This window comes from Dipodomys spectabilis, unplaced genomic scaffold (assembly GCF_019054845.1).
Source record: "Dipodomys spectabilis isolate Male_0828 unplaced genomic scaffold, ASM1905484v1 ptg000147l, whole genome shotgun sequence".
NCBI lineage: Eukaryota > Metazoa > Chordata > Mammalia > Rodentia > Heteromyidae > Dipodomys > Dipodomys spectabilis.
The window spans coordinates 7,397,153-7,421,511 of NW_024870824.1; the positions used below are offsets into that span (position 1 = coordinate 7,397,153).

At 45.3% G+C, this 24,359-nt stretch overlaps 2 protein-coding genes across 3 annotated transcripts; one reads left to right on the forward strand and one right to left on the reverse strand.

Annotated features, from left to right (window-relative positions):
• Positions 1-841: 841 nt before the first annotated feature.
• Positions 842-1,490, reverse strand: LOC122118196 (60S ribosomal protein L31-like). The gene is made up of 2 exons (XM_042692128.1): positions 1,108-1,490; positions 842-888 (listed from the first exon to the last, which is right to left on the reverse strand). The coding sequence occupies exons 1-2, from the start codon at positions 1,463-1,465 to the stop codon at positions 851-853; spliced, it is 396 nt and encodes a 131-aa protein (XP_042548062.1). The 5' UTR covers positions 1,466-1,490; the 3' UTR covers positions 842-850.
• A 3,919-nt stretch (positions 1,491-5,409) lies between these two features.
• On the forward strand, positions 5,410-19,347 carry Slc4a9 (solute carrier family 4 member 9). Of its 2 annotated transcripts, XM_042692020.1 has the most exons (22): positions 5,410-5,734; positions 6,009-6,169; positions 6,437-6,550; positions 6,971-7,041; positions 7,179-7,336; positions 7,606-7,693; positions 8,053-8,207; positions 8,502-8,621; positions 8,791-8,965; positions 9,395-9,528; positions 9,658-9,920; positions 11,276-11,334; positions 11,528-11,716; positions 11,844-11,957; positions 13,119-13,280; positions 13,406-13,584; positions 14,074-14,146; positions 16,063-16,131; positions 16,354-16,527; positions 17,054-17,209; positions 17,438-17,537; positions 18,950-19,347. In XM_042692020.1, the coding sequence occupies exons 1-21, from the start codon at positions 5,523-5,525 to the stop codon at positions 17,489-17,491; spliced, it is 2,880 nt and encodes a 959-aa protein (XP_042547954.1). In that variant the 5' UTR covers positions 5,410-5,522; the 3' UTR covers positions 17,492-17,537; positions 18,950-19,347. The 2 variants fall into 2 exon arrangements, with proteins under 2 accessions (XP_042547954.1, XP_042547955.1); XM_042692021.1 differs by lacking the exon at positions 17,054-17,209.
• Positions 19,348-24,359: the final 5,012 nt, after the last annotated feature.

The following is a 24,359-nucleotide window of genomic DNA, read 5'->3' on the forward strand; positions in this document are numbered from 1 at the left end:
GACCACAGATGTAAACCACCATATCTGGACTGTTTTCTGAGATTGGGTCTTACCAATTTTATTCCAGGGCTGGCCTATATCCACCTCCCAAGTCTCAGGGATTAAAAGCATGTGCCAATCTGCCTGGCTCTGCTTATTCGTTTATTTTGTGAAACTGCATCTATGTAGCCCAAGCTGGCTTCATCTCCTGTCTCAGCTGGGAATTAGGTGCTTAATTGTATCTGGCTCCAGGGTATTGATTTTTTACAGAGCAAATATACAGTTATGGTATTAGATTTGAGCTTCATTTCAGGATAGTAAAGAAGTATTCACAATATATTTTTGATAGAAGGAAATATTGATTTTTAAATTAAAATTTTATTGTTTTTAATAAAGGTAATACACTGAGGGGTTACCGTTTCATGACTCAAGTAATGAGTACATTTCTTTTTGACAATATCACCCCTTCCTTTGCTCTCTCCCAATTTTTCCCTCCCATCCCCACCCACAGGAAATAATTATTTTTAAAAGATTTAGAGCTATTTACACAAGAGATACACAAGGTAAGCCCTCCTATATATATCCTTTGAAAAAGTTTTCTGAGCTGGGTGCCACTGGCTCATACCTGTAATCCTAGCTACTCAGGAGGCTGAGATCTGAGGATAGCAGTTTGAAGCCAGTCTGGGTAGGAAAGTCTGAGACTCTTATCTCCAATTCACCACCAAATGCCAGAAGTGAAGTTGTGGTTCAAGTGACAGAGTGAAAAAGCTAAGGGACAACACCCAGGCTCTGAGTTCAATCCCCAGTACTAGCACACCCCAAAATATAGTCTCATATATAAATTCTTCTTCTTTTTTTTTTTAAAGCAATTTTATAGCTTTATTTGACACGAATTCTCATTCACATTGACTGTCTGTAGATTTTTTTTTTTTTGGGTCTGGTCGTGGGGCCTGAACTCTGGGTCTGGGCGCTGTCCCTCAGCTCTTCAGCTCAAGGCTAGCGTTCTACCACTTGAGCCACACTCGCCACTTCCGGCTTTTTTCTTTTTGTTTATGTGGTGCTAAGGAATCGAACCCAGGGCCTCATGCATGCAAGGCAAGCGCTCTACCACTGAGCCCCCTTCCCAGCCTGTCTGTAGATTTTTGAATGTGGTAACAGGGACATAGGTTACCAGAGTATAGAGCTTGTTTGGGAAGTCTTCATCCTCATCCCATTTTCCAGATAGCCGCACACAGATCTGGTAGGGGACATTCCTTATTCCTTTGGCCCAGACAGCTTTGTTGAGCCTGGTATTGATGCACATATCTGGAGTCCCCATCTTCTTCATGGCAAACTTCTGGATCTCTTTGAGTGCACAAAGAGCACGCTTCTTAAAGCCCACTCCATGGATGCGCTGGTAAATGTTGATGGTGTATTCACGGGTCACCAGCTCGTTGATGGCACAACGGCCCTTTTTCTTCTCACCACCCTTCTTTGCAGGAGCCATTCTGCCGGGCCCAAGTTGGAAAGGATAAATTCTTCTTATGGTATGGTCTTGGTGTCTATCTGGTATAGTAAGTCCTTTTATTAGATATGACAAGTGTGGAACTCATGGATTCCATAGCCAAGAAGCTCAAATTAAGACCATGTGTTCAGTTGTAATGTTATTTCTAACCCAGGATTTTGAGGATAGTTTCCTTTGTCCATAATTTGATTTTATTTTAGGGCTCTTTAAACATTCTTTAGATATATACCTGTGTCTATGTCTTCTGTTATAAAACACCTTTCAATCTTTTCTGGAATCAGGGAGAACATAAATAATGAATATGAAACTCAACTATTACCAGTTTTCTTCTTCCTACTTAAGTGTAGAAGTCTTAGGCCAGAGAGGACCAGAAAGTCTGAGTCTGAGCAATTTATGGCAGACCCAGGTGGTCTTGTCCTACACACTCCATCACCCTGGTTCTGCATCCTCTTTCCCTCCAGATGCCTTCAACTTCATCTTTGTGCCAGAAGATGGGCATTGTGAGAAGTAATTATATTTTTAAAAATACTTATTGTAAGGCTTGCGTAAGATAATATGCCTAGGACAGGAGTTGGACATTCAGCATTTTAGTATCTTTCCTAAAAAGCTTCTTTTCTTTCCATTCTAGAGCAATTATTCTCATTGTTATATAAGAATAACAACCTCCTTTTATGTATTTATTGAGTACTAGGGCTATCTTACATCATTGTGTCATTTAGTAAGCCTACAAAGTATAGGCTTTATTTTCAGTGCCGGAGATTGAACCCGGGGCCTCACACATGCTTGGCAATGCCAACCCACAAATGTTTTATTAATTACTTCCCACTTGCTCATAAGAAAACTCAAGTTCAGCCAAGGTAAATTTTCCCCATTGCTGGGAAGTAACCATGCAGGGTTCACATAGTGTGGCTAGTTGGCAAGGCCACCCTACTTCACCAGATCCTGCACAGTGCATAGCATTGAGGTTTGAACCTTGGAAATCATCTATCCAACAATCTCCATTTACATGCAGAGGAAGTGAAGCTCAGAGAGAAAGGCTTTGCCCAGGGTATATGACTTAGCCAACAGGAGAACCTGGTGTTTGAACTCTAATAGACACCCCCTGGTCTGCTCACTTCATGTGTCCTGGGTCCTGTCTGGGAGTCTACTGGAGCCCATAGGCATAGCCCTCATCTACCTGCTCAGTTCAGACAGGGGTATGGGAGTGGAATCTGGGGAGGTGGCCTAATGGCTCTGCTACAGCAGGCAGAGTAGATAGGGTCATAGAGATGCACAAGAGACCCTCAGACCTCTGTCAAGAGTGAAGGCAGGAATAGAGGGTATTAGGTGTGTGTGTGGAGGGGGAGGGTATGCATGCCAAACCCATGATCTCATCATCCTCAAGCTGTCTTGAGTTCACTGTCCCTAAGATTGGGGCACATTCCTGAAAGTAATGGTCACAAGGGTTCCCTGGCCTTTTCATGCCCTAGGCTAGTTTCTATTCCCCTTGAGACTGAAAACATCTATCTTTCCCCTGAGACTCGTCACCCTTGCCAATTGGTAATGTAGTAACTCCTTCCTCTAATGATTGCCTTGGGACCTTTTAGACTATACCTGAGGTTGGTGGAGAGGACCACCTGGGTCCCATTTTCTCAGGGGACAGGTTCCTGGTATTTATTGAGGGGCTTGGCTCACATTCAAACGAACTGGAACACTCCTCCCTTCCCTATCCTTTTGTGCTGCCCCAAGCCCCATCTCCCTAGATTCATTCTCGATAGGCAAGGGCAAGGCAGAGAGGATCATGTACCCCTCCCTGCCTGTCATCTCGCCATCTCGGCGCCAGCGCCCTAGTTGGGAAACAAAACACAGCCACTTGGCCTAAGGGAGCGGTTCTAGCGATTCGAGCGTGGGAAGCAGCGCCCTCGTGTGGACATCATGAGTAGCTCGGCTCCTTGCCAAATCCTTTTCTCTCTATGCGTTCATCCGAAAAGTATTTATTGAGAGCCCGGCTGCTCAAGGAGCAGCCAACAAACAAATAAGATACTTCTCCATAGACAGTACATTTCAGTGTGTGTGTGTGTGTGTGTGTGTGTGTGTGTGTGTGTGTAGAGAGGTAGGCAATAAATGATAAACAAATAAATGAGGCAGTTACTAGAGTGATGGCTGCTAGGAAGAAAATAAAACAGCAATGTTATGGAGAGTAACCTCAGAGGGAAACTAAGGATAGAAAAGGAAGTTTCCCTTGAGCAAGTCATATTTGACATTAGACTTCAGTGATAAGGACTCAAGCATGTAAGGATTTAGGGTGGAAATTTACAGAAAACTGCTACCACAAAGCTCTTCTGGCAGAAACAGGGCATTTATTATATTCCTGGCTTAGAAAGAAGAGAGAAAACGATGGCAGAGATGTGGTCAGTGGGGTGGGCTGGAGATGGACCATGAATATAGTAGGCCATGACATGAGTTTAATTTTTATGCTGAGAGTAGTGGGCATGTGTTGGAAATGTTTTGAGTAGGAAAGAATGTGACTGGAATGCCTTTTGTGTTCTCAGTGGGAGGGTTGTTTTTTTGTTTTTTGAGATTGGTTCTCCCTATGTAATCCAAGGTTATCTTGAACTTTGGATCCTCTGCCTCAGCCTCCACAATACGGGGATTACAGGTATGTGTCACCCCATCCAGCAGGAATGCTTTTTTTTTTCCAGCTGTGGGACTTGAACTCAGGGCCTGGGTGCTGTCTCTGAGCTTCTTCCACTCAAGGCTAGCATTTTAGCACTTTGAGCCACAGCACCACTTCTGGTTTTCTGGTGGTTAATTGGAGATAAGAGTATCACAGATTTTCCTGCTTGGGCTACCTTTGAATCTCAATCCTCAGATCTCAGCCTCCTGAGTAGTTAGGATTACAGATGTGATCCATAGATGTTTGGCTAGTAATGCTAGAACCCCTATGAGCCAGGTGCTGGTGGCTGTAATCCTAACTACTCAGGAGAATAAAATCGAGAGAATCATAGCTTGATGCCAGCCCAGCGCACCTCCCTCCCCCACCAGAAAAAAATCTGTGAGACTCCATCCCTAATTATACAGCAAAATGCCAAACTGGAAGTGTAGCTCAAGTGGTAAACTCTTACCAGACCACAAGGCCCTGAGTTCCAGCCCCTCCTGGCACACACAGACAGACCCAGACCCAGACACACACACACACACACACACACACACAACCTGTGGCTGATATATGGCAGATGGACTTTGGGCAAGGAGAAGAGCTAAAACAGAGAAGATTATTGCTAGAGAGGATAGAAGGCAATAAGAGATGATGGCTTAGATCATGGTGATAGTCTTAAAGATAGGGTTGAATTCTAGAAACAGATAGAGCCAACAGGACTTGGTAAGTAACTACATTCTTCTTAGCTCAGGTGACTTCAGGAACTCTTTTACAAACACACCCTGGTTGTGTCTTCTGTCTTCAATGTGGGTTAGAGCGGGGGGGGGGGGGGGGGGGGGGAACATAGGAACAAAGGTGAATTAGGGAGTTTCCAGATGTTGTTGGTCAAAAGAATTTAAGGCACAGGCATTATGTTCTCTATGACTTGACTGCATTTTCAAATCATTAGTCAGCAGGCCTCTACCTGCTATCTCCTTTACCCTGCCTAGGCCTAGTTGTTTATTAGTTCCCAGTTTGTCCAAATGTATGAGGGATATGTTGTTGATACCTAAAACAGTCCTGGAGGTTTGGTGTTTCTATTTGATACAAGTTAGAGGAGGTGTCGGTGTATGGATTTCTTCTATTTATTTATACAAAACTCAGATTAGACCTGATCCCATGAGAAATGCACACATATTGTGTTTGCCCCCAAGTTGAGCATTTCCGAAGAGACTGGGAAAAGCCAGGCTAGCTTTACAAATATTCTCAGGCCACAGGGGGTAGAGAAGTAAGCAGGTGAGGAGGTGACCAGTATGCTCTGGGGCCAACAGGCTTGCTCTGTTTGTGTCAGGTTGTGGGAAGGGGTGCAGTATAAATGCAGCCAGCCAGAGGCCCTTGAGATTCTGTGTAAGCCTCCCCAAGATGAAGCTGCCAGGCCAGGAGGAATTTGAAACCTCCAGTGCTGGTGAAAATGTTCCTGCAGGAGAGCTGGACAATGTCCTTGGCCCTGGTCCTGATGTCCCCTTAGACACAGACAGCAGGGACATGGTAGTACCCAACAGCCCTATGCTCTTCATTCAGCTGAATGAACTACTGGGCTGGCCCCAGGCACTTGAGTGGAGAGAGACAGGAAGGTGAGTATGACCAAGCCAGTTCTGTGGGGGTACTTTCCCATCCTCAATTCTGATTTCCTCTCTGTGTTCCACCTTCCATAAGTATTTGTATACTTACTGTCTCCTCCGCATTCTAGTTTTGGGTTCTCTGAGACCCAAGGTAGGGTAGTTAATATGAGGATATATTCTGTACTGGGCCAAGGAACTCCTACCATTCTACCTTTCCTGGCTCCGTAGTGTCCCTGATCCTAGACATGGGAGAGAGTTCCCCAATAACACTGTCTGCCCATCACAGGTGGGTGCTGTTCGAAGAGAAGCTGGAGGTGGGTGCTGGCCGGTGGAGTGCCCCCCATGTACCTACCCTGGCACTTGCCAGCCTCCAGAAACTCCGAAGCCTGCTGGCAGAAGGCCTTATACTGTTGGACTGTCCAGCTCAGAGTCTCCTGGAACTTGTGGGTAGGATGGAAGCCTTTTTGGGGAGGGCCTGGGTAGATAGGACATTTCCCAAGAGATCTACAGTCTTGGAACCTTTCAGAGCCCACCCCCCATGAATCCCATTCTAAGGATTGTCCATTCCTTTCTTAGGATCAAGATGGATAGAGTAGAGGAACAAGGTGGCATCTGTACTCTGTCACTCCTAGAATAGAATGGAAGGGGAAGGGTATGAGCAATGGAAGCAGAGGGCTATCAGGATGGGGTTCAAGTCCCACATTTATTCTGCAGAGCAGGTGATAAGGGTGGAGTCACTGAGTCCAGAGCTGAAAGGGCAACTTCAGGCCTTGCTGCTGCAGAGACCTCAACACAACATCCAGACGAGAGGCACCAAGCTCTGCTGGGGTGAGAGACTCAGGCTCAATGCCCTATGGGAGAAGGATCCCAGATGTCTCCTGTAACTTCCTGAGCCAGGAATGGCCTCAACTTGGTTAAGACCTCAACCCAGGACTCATGAGCAAGAGAAAGTTGGGGGTAATGATGAGAAGGGAAATAGGGGAGGAAAGAATAGAAACGTAACAGCCAGAGTTCTGTGAAGGAATGTACTTGGTGGGTATTGTGCCAGGACCCTTGCATGAAGTATCGCATTTAATCTTGAAAGTCACCTTGGAAAGTTGTACAATTATCCCCATTTTAGTGAAGAGGAAACTGAGGCCCAGAAAAGGGGAGGGGTTGTGTGCCAGTTCTCACAGCCTGTCAGTGGCAAAGCTGGTAAGGGAGCCCTGGTCGACTCACCCCCAAAATCTGTGTTATTAATTTCTACAGACTCCTGTTTTGTAGAATCCACTGATATAAGAAAGGATTCTCATGATGAGGATGCCCCCCTGAAGGAACAGGTTTGTGGTCTTCCCTGGGAAAGGCTGGCAGAGGGGTTAGGAATTAACAGAGGGCCTCCCTCCTGTGGGCCCATAGTGAGAGATCCTGGCAACATTCCTTTCCCCAAATAATAATGTCTTACTTTCTGGTTACTCAGCATCGTAACCCCCTGAGACAAAAGCTGCCTCCAGGGGCAGAGGCAGCAGCAGTGCTGGCAGGAGAGCTGGGCTTCCTGGCACGGCCACTGGGGGCCTTCATTCGATTGCAGAATCCTGTGGTGCTGGGGCCACTTACTGAAGTGCCCATCCCCAGTAGGTAAAGCAACTGAGTGGGAGTCTGGGCCCTAAAGAAGGATGTTTACTGGAGGGAAGGGGTTTCCCTGGATCCATGTCCCTGAGGATGTGGGGGATGGCATCCAGGGCAAGGTCAGGACTGCAGAGCAGATGTGCACTTGAGAATGTACAGGGCAGGTAAGGAGGTCAGTACTGAGCATCATCAGGTCTAGAGGCTGCCCATCTGGGGGCTGTGCTGTCCTAGAGGGAAGCAGCCTCTGACCTTCTGTGAGGCCCTTGTTCCTTCTTCAGGTTTTTCTGTCTCCTCCTGGGCCCCCCTATGCCTGGAAGGGCCTACCATGAAATGGGTAGAGCAATGGCTGTCCTCCTCAGTGACCTGGTGAGTAGAGCAAGCGTGTGTGTGTGTGTGTGCATATGTGCGTGTACACATAAATGCACATGAGCTTCTGTGAGCATGTTTGGACTCTGTATGTGTGACCAATCACAACACGGAGGCTTATTGAAGTTCATAACATAGAGACTGAAGTTTCCATGGCTACCAATGTAACCTGATTACTGGCCCAGTGCAGGCATATATTAGGCATTCAATACCCATCAAATGAGTACTTGCATGCCTGAAAGTGATGCATGACTTCTCTGCTTGTGATCTGGGTGATTCTAATTTTGAGAAACATTCGAGTGAAAATGTATTAAAGTTCAAATCTGCATGTCCTGCCCATTCTGTGCCCCTAAACCCAGCAATTCCAGTGGTCAGTTCGTCAGGCCAGCAACCTTCATGACCTTTTGGCGGCCCTAGATGCCTTCCTACAGGAGGTGACAGTGCTCCCCCCAGGTCGGTGGGACCCGACAGCCCGAATTCCCCCGCCTAAATGCCTGCCCTTTCAGCACAAAAGGTACCTGGAGGCCATCATTCCATCAGATCCCTCCTCTCTGCTCTTGTCTAGAGGTCTTGTCTTTGGAGAGTTCTGCCTCTCTCTCTCCCTATCTCTCCCTAAGTCCCTCACAGTTGCCATCTTGGCTGAGCCTGGCATCACTTGGTCTGGGTGAAGTGATGGGATTCTTCTAGTACACCTGGCTGTTAGATCGGGGAAACAGCAGCCACCAGGGGGCAGGGTGCCACCAAATCTAGACCAAGTCACTGGCTGGATGGAGCTCTTCAGTTCCCCAGGGGCTTCCCTTCTCCTCAGGCTCTCCTCGCAAGTGTGGGAGGTCAGGGGCATCTCTGGGCTGCGTGGAGCCCTAGCAGAGGACAGGCACCACCATCGTGGGCCACACATGCCCAACCCAGAGTTGCAGCGGACCGGCTGGTGAGGCGAATTGATGGGGAAAAAGGGTTAGGGGTTTTGTGGAGGGGTCATGGGGCCTCTAGGTAGGGGTTCTTTGCATGGGGATCGCCTGGCCACAGAGAAATCAGGCCCAGTGCAGGCTGGGGGTATGGGAATATGGGTCACTGATGACCCATGGGTGGGGTGGGAGGCTGTTTGGGGGTCTTGTCCAGGACGTGCGTCGGAAAGCCTTGTGGTACTCCAGCGACTTCTTGGACGCCCTGCATCCCCAGTGTCTCTCAGCTGTGCTCTACATTTACCTGGCCACCATCACAAATGCCATCACTTTCGGGGGTCTCTTGGGAGATGCCACTGAAGGTGCCCAGGTGTGTGAGGGTTGTGGGAAGTGCAGTTATGGGAAATGTGTTGGCATCAGCTTGTGTGTGTGTGTGTGTGTGTGTGTGTGTGTGTGTGTGTGCCAGTACTGGGGCTTGAACTCAGGGCCTAAACCTGGGCACTGTCCTTTACTTTTTCACCCAAAGCTAAGGCTCTACCTCTTGAGCCACATCTCTACTTCTGTCTTTTTGCTGGTTTGTTGGAGATAAGAGTCTCACAGACTTTCTTTCCCAGGCTTTGAACCATGATCCTCAGATCTTAGCCTTCTGAGTAGCTAAGATTACAGGCATGAGCCAATGGTGTCTGGCTAAACACTAGCTTTGTGGTCCTCTTCTTCTGGGGACTGAAGAAACTCTGTTGAAGCTTGGGTGTCTGTGCTAGGGAGGCCAGAGTCCTGTCATGTCTCTATTGGCTTCCAGGGAGTGCTGGAAAGTTTCCTGGGCACTGCAGTTACGGGGGCTGCCTTCTGCCTGATGGCAGGTCAGCCCCTTACCATCCTCAGCAGCACCGGGCCAGTGCTGGTCTTTGAGCGCCTGCTCTTCACTTTTTGCAGGTAGGAGACCTTCCCTATATCCCCAGCCTCCGACTAGTCATACCCTCAGTCTGTCCTGGCTAGACGAGAGGGCTGGAGCTATCTCTTTGGCTTGAGGGGCATATCCTTGCCTGTATCTCATCCCCACAGAGATTACCGCCTGGACTACCTGCCCTTCCGCCTGTGGGTAGGCATCTGGGTGGCCACATTTTGCCTGGTGCTGGTGGCCACAGAGGCCAGCGTGCTGGTACGTTACTTCACCCGCTTTACAGAGGAAGGATTCTGTGCACTCATCAGCCTCATCTTCATCTACGATGCCCTCGGAAAAATGCTGAGCTTGGCCCATGCCTATCCCATCCAAAGGCCAGGGTCCCCTGCCTATGGCTGCTTCTGTCAATATCCAGGCCCAGGAGGTAGGTGAGGGAAACAGGGAAATAGGCAAGGAAGGATATGGGAGGGGGAAGGACCACTGATTAAGTTCAGGAAAATGCTGAGTATTTATCTAACGAACAATAACACTCTTACCCTCTTTGGTTCTGAATCACTTGACATGGAGGTCAACAAAGCTTGTGTTTAGCCAGATACCATTGGCTTATGCCTGTAATCTTAGCTACTCAGAAAACTCATGGTCCTTATTAGACACAATAAAGATATCAAAGACTTGATAGAAGAACACACTTGTGTGTGTGTGATTGGATTTTGTGTGTGTGTGTGTGTGTGTGTGTGTGTGTGTGTGTGTGTGATTGTGGGGCTTGAACTCTGGGCCTGGGCTCTGTCCTTCAGCTCTTCAGCTCAAGGTGAGCACTCTACCACTTGAGCCACAGAGCCACTTCTGGTTTTCTGAGTGGTTTATTGGAGATAAGAGTCTCTTGGAGGGGCTGGGAAGGTAGATCAGTAGTAGAGCGCTTGCCTTGCATGCCGGAGGCCCTGGGTTCGATTCCTCAGCACCACATAAAAAAGAAAAAAGCCGGAAGTGGCACTGTGGCTCAAGTGGTAGAGCGCTAGCCTTGAGCTGAAGAACTGAGGGACAGCATTCAGGCCCAGAGTTCAGGCCCCACGACTGGACCCTCCCCCCCCCCCCCCCAAAAAAAAAGAGTCTCATGGGCTTTCCTGCCCAGGCTGGCTTTGAACCACAATCCTCAGATCTCAGCTTCCTGAGTAGCTAGGATTACAGGCATGAGACACCGGCGCCCAGCTTAAAGCCAATTCTTGACTTCACAGCAGCAATGGATAGAGACCTAATTGCCCCAGAGGAGTAGAGTTAAATACATGCACCAAACAGGCAGAGGGAGTGGTAGGGCCTAGCACACCCAGCTTCATCTCTTAAACTCACCAATCAAGTAAGTCACATCACTTCCTGGATGGCAACAATCAAGTAGCTAGAGAAAGGCTTGGAGTGTTCTATTTGAACATAACCCTACATGTGGAAGGCAGCACCAAGACTGGGAGTGGTGTTCTCTCTAAAGTGTGCAGGACTCTCTGCTAGGCATGGACAAGACCAGTTCTTGCTCTGGTAGGAACAGATTTGTGAGTTCATAAATAAAGCCATTTTCTGAGCAACTGCTCTGGCCTGATCCTGTGGGATACAGATGGTAGAGAAGTTGAGGATTCTGGGTAGGTGGCAGTACCCTGAGGAATACATATGGGGTTGCAATGGAGTTGCCAGAAAGCAGAACTCTGTGATTAGCTGGACCATCAGATTAGAATCCTGTGGTTGCTGAGAAGGGGCTGGAGGGGGTATGCAACTGAATTATTCTCTGCTTCCCAGAAAATGTGTCTCAGTGGACAAGGACAAAGCCAAATGACAGAGATGACATCTTAAGCATGGTGAGGGCTTGCTCCTGGGAAGGTTTGGGAAAAAAGAGGGAAAACCAAAGCACTCAGTTGATCTCAGCTCTCCCCACCTCATGGCCAATGATTTCCCATCCTGCATGTCCCTTTTCCCCTGAGGTGGGTATAGAAGAGTATGATGCTCTCTCTGCTTCCACTACCCCCAGTAGCTGACTATCCCTTCATATAGGATTTAGGCCTGGTCAATGCATCCTTGTTACCTCCTCCTGAGTGCACCCAGAAGGGAGGCTACCCTCGTGGTCCTGGATGCCATACAGTGCCAGACATCGCCCTCTTCTCTCTTCTCCTCTTCCTTACCTCCTTCTTCTTTGCTACGGCTCTCAAGCATGTAAAGAACAGCCGCCTCTTCCCCTCCATGGTGAGTGTTGCCTTTTTTTCTATGTGAGAGTTATTCTCTTGGCTTTGAGTCCTGTTTGGAAATGGGACAGGATGTGAAAGGAAAGACATGGCAGGTCCAGACCTCACTGTATCCACTGTGTGGCCAGGTGCGCAAAGTGTTCAGCGACTTTTCCTCAGTCCTGGCTATCCTGCTGGGCTGTGTCCTTGATGCTTTCCTGGGCCTAGCCACCCCGAAGCTCCTGGTACCCACAGAATTCAAGGTGAGAGCTGGGCCATTTGATGGTGGATAGGGGAACATCAGCGCTAACAAACCTTGGAAGAGAAAAGATGCACAGTTGCTATTCTTTTCTTCATGAATTTCTTTCCTCACTCATAAAATAAAAAAATAGTAATGATAATGGTCCCACAGAGCTGTTGGGAGCATTACATGAAGTAGTACATGAGTGATAATAGAAGATTATGCACAGTAGCTATTACTTTTCAGTAGATGGGCTCTGTACAGCCAGCCTTGGGCTTAAATTTCAGTTCTGCCACTTCGTATGTATGCATTAAGCAATTTATTGAAAGCCTATTTCTTAATCTATAAGATGGAAATAATATAACAATAGCTCCTACCTCATAGGTTATTTTGAGGTTTACAGTAGATCCTAGTGTTTGGCACGTCTCACAGTGCTCGACACATAACAAGTCTTCAGTAAATGTTAGTCATTATTGTTATGAGCTCTCCCTACCCTTTACTGTGGCCCTGCCTACTTCACTAATTCTCACTCTTTTCTTTCACTCCTCATTGCCTGCTTCGTTCCAGTAAAGCTGGAGCTCTCTCTCTAGGGTGTGACTGTATAGAACAAAGCTTTGTACTGATTATTAGGCTTTGTGCTACAAGAGACTTCCCACTGGTTTCCTCCAGTACAGAAGGGCAGGAAGGCTCTATTTGGGGCAGCCTCAGGGGCTCAGAACTCCAAGTAGCAATCCAGGCCTTCTGCTTCCAACAGACGCTTATAATCAAAGCAGACGCAGACACACCTAGCCCTGCCCCACCCCTACCCCAGATCTGGGCATGTCTGAGCCTGAGCTGCCCCACCCTGAATGGGGGAGTGTCTAATAAGGAGGGCTGTATATACTATACTGCAAGAAGTGTGGGAAGGCCATAGCCAGTGAGGGAGGGACCTCACAGCAAATGCCTAGAGCCTTTGGCTCCAGCCAGCCTGGCCCCATCTTGCCTTCTTTTAAGGTACTGGGATGTTTTGAAGCACAACACACACACACACACACACACACACACACACTTTCCCCTAGCATCCAGTGTCCTAGAAAGGGGAGTAGACTGTAAAAGAGTACTGAGACTGTGGGGTGGGGGTACACATGTATTCTTGGAACCCATGTATTCCATGTACATCTGTCCATGGAATGCCTTCCCTCAGCCTACACTCCCTGGGCGTGGCTGGCTGGTGTCACCTTTTGGAGCTAACTCCTGGTGGTTGAGTGTGGCAGCTGCCCTGCCTGCCCTGCTGCTGTCTATTCTCATCTTCATGGACCAGCAGATCACAGCAGTCATCCTCAACCGCACTGAATATAGACTGCAGGTAAGGCTTGATCATTAAGATCCTAGATCAAGGGACAGAAACTCCAGGATGGAGTCCAGGTTGCCCCTCTTCTATGGTCCAGGGTAGCCTCCATCCACTCATCATCCTCCATCCACTCCCTGCAGAAGGGAGCTGGCTTCCACCTGGACTTGTTCTGTGTGGCTGTGTTGATTCTGCTCACATCAGTGCTTGGGCTGCCCTGGTATGTCTCAGCCACTGTCATCTCCCTGGCCCACATGGACAGTCTCCGGAGAGAAAGCAGAGTCTATGCTCCTGGGGAGGCCCCCAGCTTTCTGGGCATCAGGTAAGGCCTGGATTCAGAGGCTCGAGTAGGAGGAGAAGAGCAAGGTAGTTATGGGATATGTGACAGTTATTTTGACAGTTTAAACTCACTGTAGTGGGTGGGTTCTGGACTCGGGATTTTCTCCCCTTCAATCGTGATGAGGAGGAGGGCCCTCAAAGGTGGAGGTAGCCAAAGCTTAAGTGGAGAGTGATGTACCACCTGATAGTCCCTGCTCAATGCAGAAGCATATCAATGGCTGTTCAAAGGAATTCATTACAAGCAAGTTTGAAACTGTTGGAAACACAATCTGTCTAAAATATATTATTAGCCAGATACTGGTGGCCTGGGGACCTCATGTAAAGTGCCTTTCCTGTCTATCAGTTGAGGGGAACTGACTAGAGGATCTATTTTCCTCTGGCTGCTAGGGCCTCTACTAGTGAGTCATTTGATATCTAGCCTAGGTGTTAGGCACTCTTCCAAACTGTAGCTATCTCTTCTTTCTCCCCACAGGGAGCAGAGGCTGACGGGCCTAATGGTGTTCATCCTTACTGGCACCTCCATCTTCCTGGCACCTGTACTCAAGGTACCTGTCAGGCCAGGATGAGAGTCAGTACGTAGCAACAACTGGTACTGACACAGTCAATAGGATTTATACAGTCTCATTCAATCCTCATATTAACCTTGGGAGGCATATGTACTTTACAAATGAGAACTGTAAAGTTTAAAGAGGTAAAGTAACTTGCAAGAGCCCACCTAGAGAGCCAGAACATCTCTTAGATACCATGCTCTGATAGCCACCCAGGAAAACTGAGGACAGAAGAATAATGAAAAATATGAGACTAAGCACCTACGGTCAACACACACAAGTGAAAGTTTAGTAACAAGTGATAGCAGAAATGATCAACAAGCCAAGATAGCAAAGCAGCAAAGCAGTCATGGAGGGTGCAGAAAATATCAGACAAAAGTCACTGGCAGAAGACAAGAGCCATGAAGTGAGGTGAGGAAAAGTACACGGTGGCTGAGTGAGAGTGATGCAGTAGAGGGCCAGATGGACTGTATCAGTCACTAACTAGGTGACTCTCATGAACCACATGCCAAGCACTGTTCTAGGTACTGAGGATACAGTGGCAAGCCAAATAGACCATGTTTCTATCCTTGAGGTCTGGTGATGAGACAGATTTTTTGGGGGGGAGGGGGTCCGGTCGTGGAGCCTGAACTCTGGGCCTGGGCGCTGTCCCTCAGCTCTTCAGCTCAAGGCTAGCGCTCTACCACTTGAGCCACAGCGCCACTTCCGTCTTTTTTCTTTTTGCTTATGTGGTGCTGAGGAATCGAACCCAGGGCCTCAGGCATGCAACGCAAGCGCTCTACCACTGAGCCACCTTCCCAGCCCCCAGATTTTCTTTTCTTTTTGTTTTCTCTTCCTTTCCCTTTTCCTTTTAATCTCATGGACTTTCCTGCCCTAGCTGGCTTCAAACCACAATCCTCAGATCTCAGACTCCTGAGTAGCTAGGATTATAGATGTGAGCACTGGCACCTGGCATCTTTCTTTTCTTCAAATTAGCTTACATTAGTTATACAGAGAACAATTTCATTGTTACATTTCCACAATTTACAATATGTTCCAATCAATCCTACCCCATCTATCATTCTCCTTTTCTGCCTTTCCAAAGCAATCTCAACATATATTTTTAGAAAGTAGGGGCTGGGAAGGTAGCTCAGTGGTAGAATGCTTGCCTTGCATGCATGAGGCCCTGGATTTGATCCCTCTACACTATATAAGCAGAAAAAGCCGGAAGTGGTACAGTGGCTCAAGTGGTAGAGCGTTAGCCTTGAGCTGAAGAGCTGAGGGACAGCGCCCAGGCCCAGAGTTCAGGCCCCACGACAGACCAAAAAAAAAAAAAGTAAAATAGGATAACTTCAGATAGAGATAACATCTATGAAAAATAAGTAGATAATGTGGTTGAGGCTACTTCATATTGAGTGGTTATCATTGAGCTGTCATGAGATGAACCATGAGTGCTGAGAAGGAACTGCCCATAAAGAAATCTGGGAGAACACTTTGGTGGGAAGTAGAGCAAAGCAAAAGGCTCTGCAGTGGGTAGAACCAAATGGGTGCATTGATGAAGGAAAGGATAACAGTATACTGGGAACATAGAGAACAGAGGGGTATGGGATACCTGAAATTGGAAAAGAACCTTAGTGTGGTGGTGCATGCCTATCATCCTTGTTCTCAGGAGGCTGAGGCAAGAGGATCTTGGGGGGTCGGGGGGACAGAAAGACACTAGGAAATGGACAAGTTTCTCTTTCAGTTTCTCCATCTGAAAGTGCAGACTATAATTTATTTCATGTGATTAATGAGAGAATTCAATGAAACTAGGCATGCACAATGTACCAGGAAAAGAAAGCCTGGACAAGCTCAGATGTTAACACTAAAGTGGGACATCTGGACAGCTGGAAGGTAAGCTATTTTGCAAGCTTTCCATTTTTTTTTCCTACCAGTTTATTCCAATGCCTGTGCTCTATGGCATCTTCCTGTACATGGGGGTGGCAGCACTTAGTAGCATCCAGGTGAGGCCATTAAAATCTCCTAGCAACACTTCTCTTCCTGCCCTCAGTTGTCAATCCCCCTCCTATTGCATGGCTGCCTCTCTTGGGCAACAGGGACCCTGTGTCACACTCAGGGTGGGGAGGCCAAGGGAACTTTCTACCCTCCCCCATGTTTGGCTGGGACAGTTGCAGTGACATCCAGGTCACCGAATGGCCTGTTTCCTTTTCCTCTCATCTTCCCAGTTCATGAAGAGAGTGCAGCTGTTGTTGATGCCTGCAAAACATCAGCCAGACTTGCTGTTCTTACGGCATGTGCCTCTGAGCAGAGTCCACCTTTTCACAGCCATTCAGCTTGCCTGCCTAGGTCTGCTTTGGATAATCAAGTCTACCCCTGCAGCCATCATCTTCCCCATCATGGTGACTTGGGGCAGGGTTAGGTTGTCGTGGGGGAGGTTTTGGGAGAATGTGAGTCTGGGAGGATAGTCAAAGCCTCTACAAAAGCTCCTCTCTTTCTCTCACTTGCCCTGGTGCTTCCTGATTGGAAATGCTAAGACAAGAAAAGATAGCTGAGCGATACACAGACTTGTCCTGTGATAGTTAATCCACTTCCTTTCCCAACCTCTTGAGCTTATCTCATAAACTCAGAAAGAAGAGTGACGTCCTAGGAAAGACAGTGTTGACAATTTCTGTTCCTCACGGATGAGAAAGAGGCACAGGCTTTGCAGTAGGTTATCACATCCCAGTTGTCTAACTTCTAGGAAGTAACTAACTTCTCTGGGTTTCTATTTCTTTGATGTATAATGTGAACACTTTTTATATCTAATGATGTATCTAGCAATGTGTTAACACTCAATGCCTTGCATATAGGAAGTGTTCAATAAATGTTACACTTATTTTTCAGCTGCTGTTGCTCACAATCCTTGGCTTGTTTCTGTTTTTGCAGTTGCTGGGCTTGGTAGGGGTTCGAAAGGCACTGGAGTGGGTCTTCTCGCCACAGGAACTTCTCTGGCTGGATGAGCTCATGCCAGAGGAGGAAAGGAACATCCCTGAGAAAGGGCTGGAGCCAGATCACTCATTTAATGGAAGTGACAGTGAAGATGTGAGCTCTAGTCTAGGCCTTCCTAGGGGAATGGGTCCAGGAGCTATCCCTAAACCCTAATATCTCCACTAAACCTGAAGATCTGATAACAACAACAACAACAACAAGCATTTCTCTTAGCTCTGCATTGACACAGGCAGAATGAAGGATATCCTATTCCCTTCCTCCCTCTGTTTCTCTGTCTGTCTCTGTATATTCCCAACTAATCTTAGGATCTCTCTTCCACAGTCAGAGCTGATGTATCAGCCAAAAGCTCCAGAAATCAACATCTCTGTGAATTAGCTGGAGTAGGAGATGGAAGTAGAGACCTCTGGAAACTAAGCATGAGGTGAGAGTATGAAACAAGTAAGTTCTCTTGATGTTAAAGATGGGAGGTGTGGGGTGTGGGATCTTGGAAACTTGTTTTCCTTGAGGGGTGGGGGTTGGAGTTTGAACTCAAGGCTAGTGCTCTCACTACTTGAGAAAGGGTTCAAGTGCTTGAGCCACGTCTTTAGCCCAGAAACCTATTTTTACCTTTTCTTTTCCTTTCCCTCCTTACCTCCTCTACCCTGAATGGGAGAAGTAAGAAGATATCAGAGGGAAGAGAAAAAAAAACGACCAGGGTACCTGGGCTTGATTCCCTGTAAATGTGAAGTTGAGCCAGTGGAGGGAGCTCAAGTTCACAACAGGATGTGGTGGTAGAGAGAATGAGAGGGAGCGCCAGGACAAAAGAAAGGGATAGAAAGAGGATAATGCCTATGTTGCTTTCCCTTGGCCAAGAGGCTTCTCCTCTAGCCTGATGTGAACCACACTCGAGTTATGTAAGTGGAGGATTCTCTTATCTCTTGCCCTCTCCACTTTTTATTTTATTTACCATTTTTCTGAGGCATAACATACCTATCACAGCCTTTGACCTCGGAAGCTTAAATTCTACTTGGAGAATCAACAAATAGGTAACTATTAGTGGGATAGTGCTGAATAAGGGAAACACAGGCTGAGGGAGCAAGGAAACCTCTACTTCCATTTTGGAGGGTACTGAAGATGGGCTGGAGTTAGTTTCTGGGGTTTCCCCAGAAAGTACCCATTATTTAAAATCTGAAGAATGAATACAAGCTTGCCTGGACAGGATAGATGGGAAATGTTCTATACAGAAATGACCACATGAGCTTAGAATTATTTTCCTTTGTTAATCTAAACTCTCTTCTTTACCACAGAACACCCTCCTTTCCATATCTCTATAAGCCTAAGACCTTCACCACTAGCAAGGGAATTTTTCTTTTTTTTTTGGGGGGGGGTCTGGTCGTGGGCCTGAATTCCGGTCCTGGGTGCTGTCCCTCAGCTCTTCAGCTCAAGGCTAGCACTCTTATACTTGAGCCACAGCGCCACTTCTGGCTTTTTTCTTATGTGGTGCTGAGAATCGAACCCAGGGCCTTGAGCATGCAAGGCAAGTGTTCTACCACTGAGCCACCTTCCCAGCCCCTTCTTTTCTTTTCTTGAGACAGTGTCTCACTGTGTATTCCAAGCTGTTATTGAATTTGTGATCCTCCTACTTCAGTCTCCTGAATGCTGGGATTACACCATACTTGGCTCTGCAATAGAAAATTTAGGTGCACTAAATGGAGAAAGAGTGATCTACTGACTGGCCTAGAATAAGATTGCCTAGTATTTCCTTATCCTTAGCATTTCTTTTGCTCTATAATTTGCCCTATTGTATCCCTGAGCACTTGCTCTAACCTTACCATGTTTTCCTTGGATTCATAGGTATTTTATTTAGGAAGTCAGAACATTATTGGGAGATACTGTCGGCTGGGGACCTGGAACAATGGGACAAGCCTGAAAAATAGCTGGTCAAGATTTCAGTTACTTCCTGAGCCATGGCGGAAAGTGACAGGGAGAAGTTTTGTTTGTGCTTAAGAAAGGCAGATCTGATCAGTCCCCATTCACTTATTCTCTTAACGCTAAAGGAACCTGAACCCCAAAGCCCTTTCCATTTTTACCTCTGTTCTCACTAACTCTTCTATATGGAATCTAATGATTATCTTTTCTACTCCTAGAGGGAAAAAGAAATGTTTCTCTGTTTGAAACAAGTTTTTACAAACATAAAAATAATCTTTATTGCCGGGCGCTGGTGGCTCACGCCTGTAATCCTAGCTACTCAGGAGGCTGAGATCTGAGGATCGCGGTTCAAAGCCAGCCCGGGCAGGAGAGACTGTGAGACTCTTATCTCCAATAAACCACCAGAAAACCAGAAGTGGCGCTGTAGCTCAAGTGGTAGAGCACTCGCCTTGAGCTGAAGAGCTGAGGGACAGCGCCCAGGCCCAGAGTTCAAGCCCCACGACTGACAAAAAAAAAAAAATAATAATAATAATCTTTATTGTTGTCTTGTTGATCACAAAAATCAAAGAGATTACTGGAAAAGACTGAAACATAGATGTATAATTTTGAAATGAAATCATGCTGGAAATCATCACTGTTCATATTTTGGTGTATGTAGGTCAGATTTAGTTCAATGAACACTTTCATATTTTTATTAAAAGAGAATTATGCTGTGGAGTATATTTTATTTTATTTTCCTTTGTGGTGGTGCTGGAGCTTAAACTCGAGGCCTGAACATTGTCCTTGAGATTTTAGCTCAAGACTAGTGCTCTACCATTTGAATCACAGCTCTACTTTCTGGTATTTTGGTGGTTAATTGGAGATACGAGTCTCACAGGATTTCCTGCCTCAGATCTTTGGATCTCAGCCTCCTGAGTAGCTAAGATTACAGGCATGAACCACTGACACCTAGCAGAATTTAAAAAAAAATCTATTACTTTTTTGGCAGTACTGGGTTTGAACTTAGGACCTTGTGCTTGGTAGATATGTATTCTATTGTTTGATCCACACCTTTAGAATATTGTAGAATTTTGTAACATGCCTGCCACTTAATATTAGCTGGACATTTTCCCCATGTCAGTACACATGCAAGTACCTCATACTTTATCATGGATATAGAATAAACTTATAAATTAAAGTTGAAAAAAATATATACAAGAGTACATGAAATGTCTTCCACAAGTACAAGAATTTTGACAGAATAAATATCCGGGAATGGAATTAAAGAATAACAACAAAGTGGTTGGGGTTGTAGTTCAGTGGTAGAAAGTTTGCCTAATATTGCTTAACACCTTCAATCCTTAAAAAAGAAATCCATTAAAAAAAAAGAAAGAAAGAAACCAGGTGTGGTGGCACAAGCCTGTAATTCCAGCATTCAGGAGGCTGAGGGGATCATGAGTTTGGGCTATACATTGTTTACTCTGTAGTAAACAAACACATATATAACAAACAAAGACAGGAAACTCCTCCAAATAAATTCAAACAAACATGTAGGGTATTTCTACCACCTCCTTCTATGACCTAGATTGCATCACCCTTCCAAGTAAATACTATCCTAATTTATTTAAATTTTATTTTGTATTCTTCAAGTGATTGTGCAGAGGATACAATTTAACATGTCCATTTATGTGTCCGCTTCTTGGTCATTTACCTTTTCTATCATTCACCTTCCACCTCTTTCCCCAGACCCATGTCACACTTCCTGCTTCCTTTATCACATATATACATGGGGTATTATGACTTTGTTTCCCATTCGTTTTCCATTAATCTATTTCCCTCCCACTACCCAACACTCCAATCAAACTGTTTCAGCTTCCTCATCTTCATTTTGTTAAACTGTTAGTTCAAAGGTTTTTACTCCATGAAGTTTCACTACATATACTAAGTCAACTAGATTGTATATACTTATGAATATGCCCATTTACATGTGTTTACATATGAGGTTAGATTTTGAGTCTAAGAGAAAACATGTGCCCTACTATCCTAAATTATTTTTTTGTTGTAGTTGTTGCTAGTCCTGGGGCTTGAACTCAGGGCCTTGGCATTGCCTCTGAGCTTCTTTTGCTCAAGGCTAGCATTTTACCACTTGAGCCACAGTGCTACTTCTGGCCTTTTCTGTTTATGTGGTACTGAAGAATCTAAACTAGGGCTTCATGCATGTTAGGCAAGTATTCTACTATTAAGCCACATTCCCAGCCTTATCCTTAATTTAATGTTACTATTCAAGCCCCACAATCAACACAAAACATAAATAACTACATAAAATTGCCTATCATTCATACTCTCAGGTAAAAATTGCTATTATATGAAATTGTAGCTCATATAGCTGCAACCAAAATAACTGTACAAAATGCTTTTTCTTGAGACAATTGGTGAGCTTTGATATACTGCAGAAGTGTCTGTGTGTGCTTCTCATTTCCTCACATAGAACAGTAAAAACAGTCAAGGGCAGGTTTTTTGTTTTTTTCTTTTTGGGTCCGGTCGTGGGGCCTGAACTCTGGGCCTGGGTGCTGTCCCTCAGCTCTTCAGCTCAAGGCTAGCGCTCTACCACTTGAGCCACAGCGCCACTTCCGGTTTTTTTCTTTTTGCTTATGTGGTGCTGAGGAATCAAACCCAGGGCCTCATGCATGCAAGGCAAGCGCTCTACCACTGAGCCACCTTCCCAGCCCCTCAAGGGCAGGTTTTAAGAAAATGTTATACCAAGGATATTTATTTATTTATTTGCTGGTCCTGGGGTTTGGTCAGGGCCTGGGCACTGTCCCTGAGCTTCTCTGTGCTCAAGGTTAGGACTCTATTACTTGAGCCATAGCACCTGCTTTTTCTGAGTAGTTTATTGGAGATAATAGTCTCATGGGCTTTCCTGCCCTTGGCTAGCTTTGAACCATGATCCTCAGGTCTCAGCCTCCTGGGTAGCTAGGATTACAGGTGTGAGCCACGGGTACCTGGCTTTACACCAAGAAATTTTTGTGGGTTTTTGTTTGTTTTCTGTGCTGGAGATTAAACCCAGGGCTTTATGCATACGAAAATGTATATAGTCTACCACTGAGCTACATTCCCCACCCTAGGACATTCTTAGTAAAATTTATTTTTCTTTCTCTTTTAAGTGCCTAAGGCAAGAACATACTAACTACTAGTAAAGTGTGATACAACTGACTAATTTGTGCTAAGATATCATCAATTTTAGTCCTCATAAGGCTTTTATAATTATAGCAAAAGCCAGCATGGTGAAAAGTAGTATCATACAATTATAATCAAAACAGGTTGATTTTATGGATTTCTTTAAGGGTCTTAAGATCTTCAGGAGGAAATAGATCATCATACTTTGAGATCTATTCCTTTGTGTGTGTTGAAATGTATCTTTTAAAAAATTACCTTTAAGTAGTTATACAAAGGGGTTTAAATTCAACAGGACAGTTTATGAGTATAATGCATCTTGATCAATGTCACCCCTTCCATCATTCTCCCCTCGCTGAAATATATCTGAAGTATTTGTCCCACAAATCCACATTTCTCTGAGTTAATGTATTTTAAAAAGTGCATTCTAAATGGGGACAGGAGAGTGACAGAGGTGGGCAAGATTGATTAGAATACATTGTAAATGTGTTTGAAAGGTAAAAATGAAATCCCTCTATGTAAAACTAATGTATGCTTAAAAAAAGTAGAAGAAGCTCAAGATCCTAAGTTCAAGCCCTAGTACCCTCCCCCACAAAAAGTTACAATACTCTTATGTGTGTACATATTATATAAATAAATGCACATATTTGTACTATACAAATAAGAGTGCTTTTATTTCTCCCTATAAAGTATGTTGTTTTCTTCCATATTTTGACTTATTGTAACTAAAATTAGTAATAATAGGGGCTGGGAATGTGACCTAGTGGAAGAGTGCTTGCCTAGCAAGCACTATTCTTCAGTGCCACATAAAACAGAAAATGCCAGAAGTGGCATTGTGGCTCAAGTGGTAGAATGTTAGCCTTGAGCAAAAGAAGCTCAGGGACAGTGCCCAGGTCCTGAGTTCAAGCCCCAGGACTGGCAGCAGCAGCAGTAACAACAACAACAACAACAACAACAATGGTGTCTTTTATAAAAGGGAAAAAAAAAAAGCCAGGTGCTAGTGGTTCATGCCTGTAATCCTTGCTACTCAAGAAGCTGAGATCTGAGACTCACAGTTCAAAGCCAGGAAGGCAGGCTTTATCTCCAATTAACCACCAGAAAACAAAAGTGGAGCTGTGGCTCAAAGTGGTAGAGCACTCACTAGCTTTGAGCAAAAAAGCTCAGGGACAGCTCCTAGGCCCTGAGTTCAAGCCCCAACACTGACAAAAAAAGAGAAAAGAAAAAGAAAAATCATCCACCAAATCTGAAGTTTTGTATCATTTTAAGGTGACTGGGGTGTTTTTGAAGTCATTATTACAAAAAGTGTTACATGCATATTATAAACACATCAAACAATAAGCATACATAAAATTATACTTTATACGCACATTTATTATATTCACTAAATTACATTTTATTACATTATTTTCTCAAAAGCTGAAATAATTGCATTTCCTGGGACATTCTTACAGACTTTTCTTTTTCATTTTCAATATTGGTGAATGAATTTGAACTATATTTCAGACAAAAAGTTTGTGATCCCTCCACAATCAACCAATAAAACACTGGAATAGTGGTAACACATCTATCATCCAGCTATGTAGGAAGCATAAAATTGAGGTCTAGGCCAGCCTGGGTATAAATGTTAGAACCTATTTGTAAAACAACTAGAACAAAAGAGTTGGGGCTCTAGCTCAAGTGGTAGAGCACCTGCCAGGTCACAAAGTCTTGGGCTTAAACTCCAGTACCACACACACACACAAAGAAAAAACTGGAAGCACCTCTAACTGATTTCTCTAAAGACTGAATTAGTCTGCACTATTGGTAGTAGTAAATAAGCAGATAACTGGACATGAAATTCCTAAGCTCTGAGTTGTGGTCTAACTGGTAATTCAGATGAGTTTTAAGCATCTCTAGGTTCTCCAGAAATCCTAATCTTCATCTGAAATTCTTGGTATATAGGATTATCTCTATTTTCTTTGTACTCTCTAGAATGGCTGGATATTTATTAAAAACCTTGATAACTTGAGAGCAGAGGTGCTAGGACAATCTAGGGCCTTAATCAAACTTGAAGTACAGACAGATCTGCCAACTTTTCAGACACATCCTATACAACTCTATTATAATAGACAAGTGATTCTCGTCAACTAATCAATTATTACAAATACTAAATATCTGCTGGAGAGGGCCATTCCTGGCTGCT

Excerpts from the sequence above, each read along its gene's own strand:
- LOC122118196 (XM_042692128.1), bottom strand. The coding sequence starts at position 1,465 with ATGGCTCCTGCAAAGAAGGGTGGTGAGAAGAAAAAGGGCCGTTGTGCC. Across the intron at positions 889-1,107 it reads ATTCAAAAATCTACAGACAG|TCAATGTGAATGAGAATTCG; the intron begins GCTGGGAAGGGG and ends ATCTACAGACAG.
- Slc4a9 (XM_042692020.1), top strand. The coding sequence starts at position 5,523 with ATGAAGCTGCCAGGCCAGGAGGAATTTGAAACCTCCAGTGCTGGTGAA. Across the intron at positions 9,921-11,275 it reads TCAATATCCAGGCCCAGGAG|AAAATGTGTCTCAGTGGACA; the intron begins GTAGGTGAGGGA and ends TCTGCTTCCCAG. Across the intron at positions 16,132-16,353 it reads CAGCACTTAGTAGCATCCAG|TTCATGAAGAGAGTGCAGCT; the intron begins GTGAGGCCATTA and ends TCATCTTCCCAG.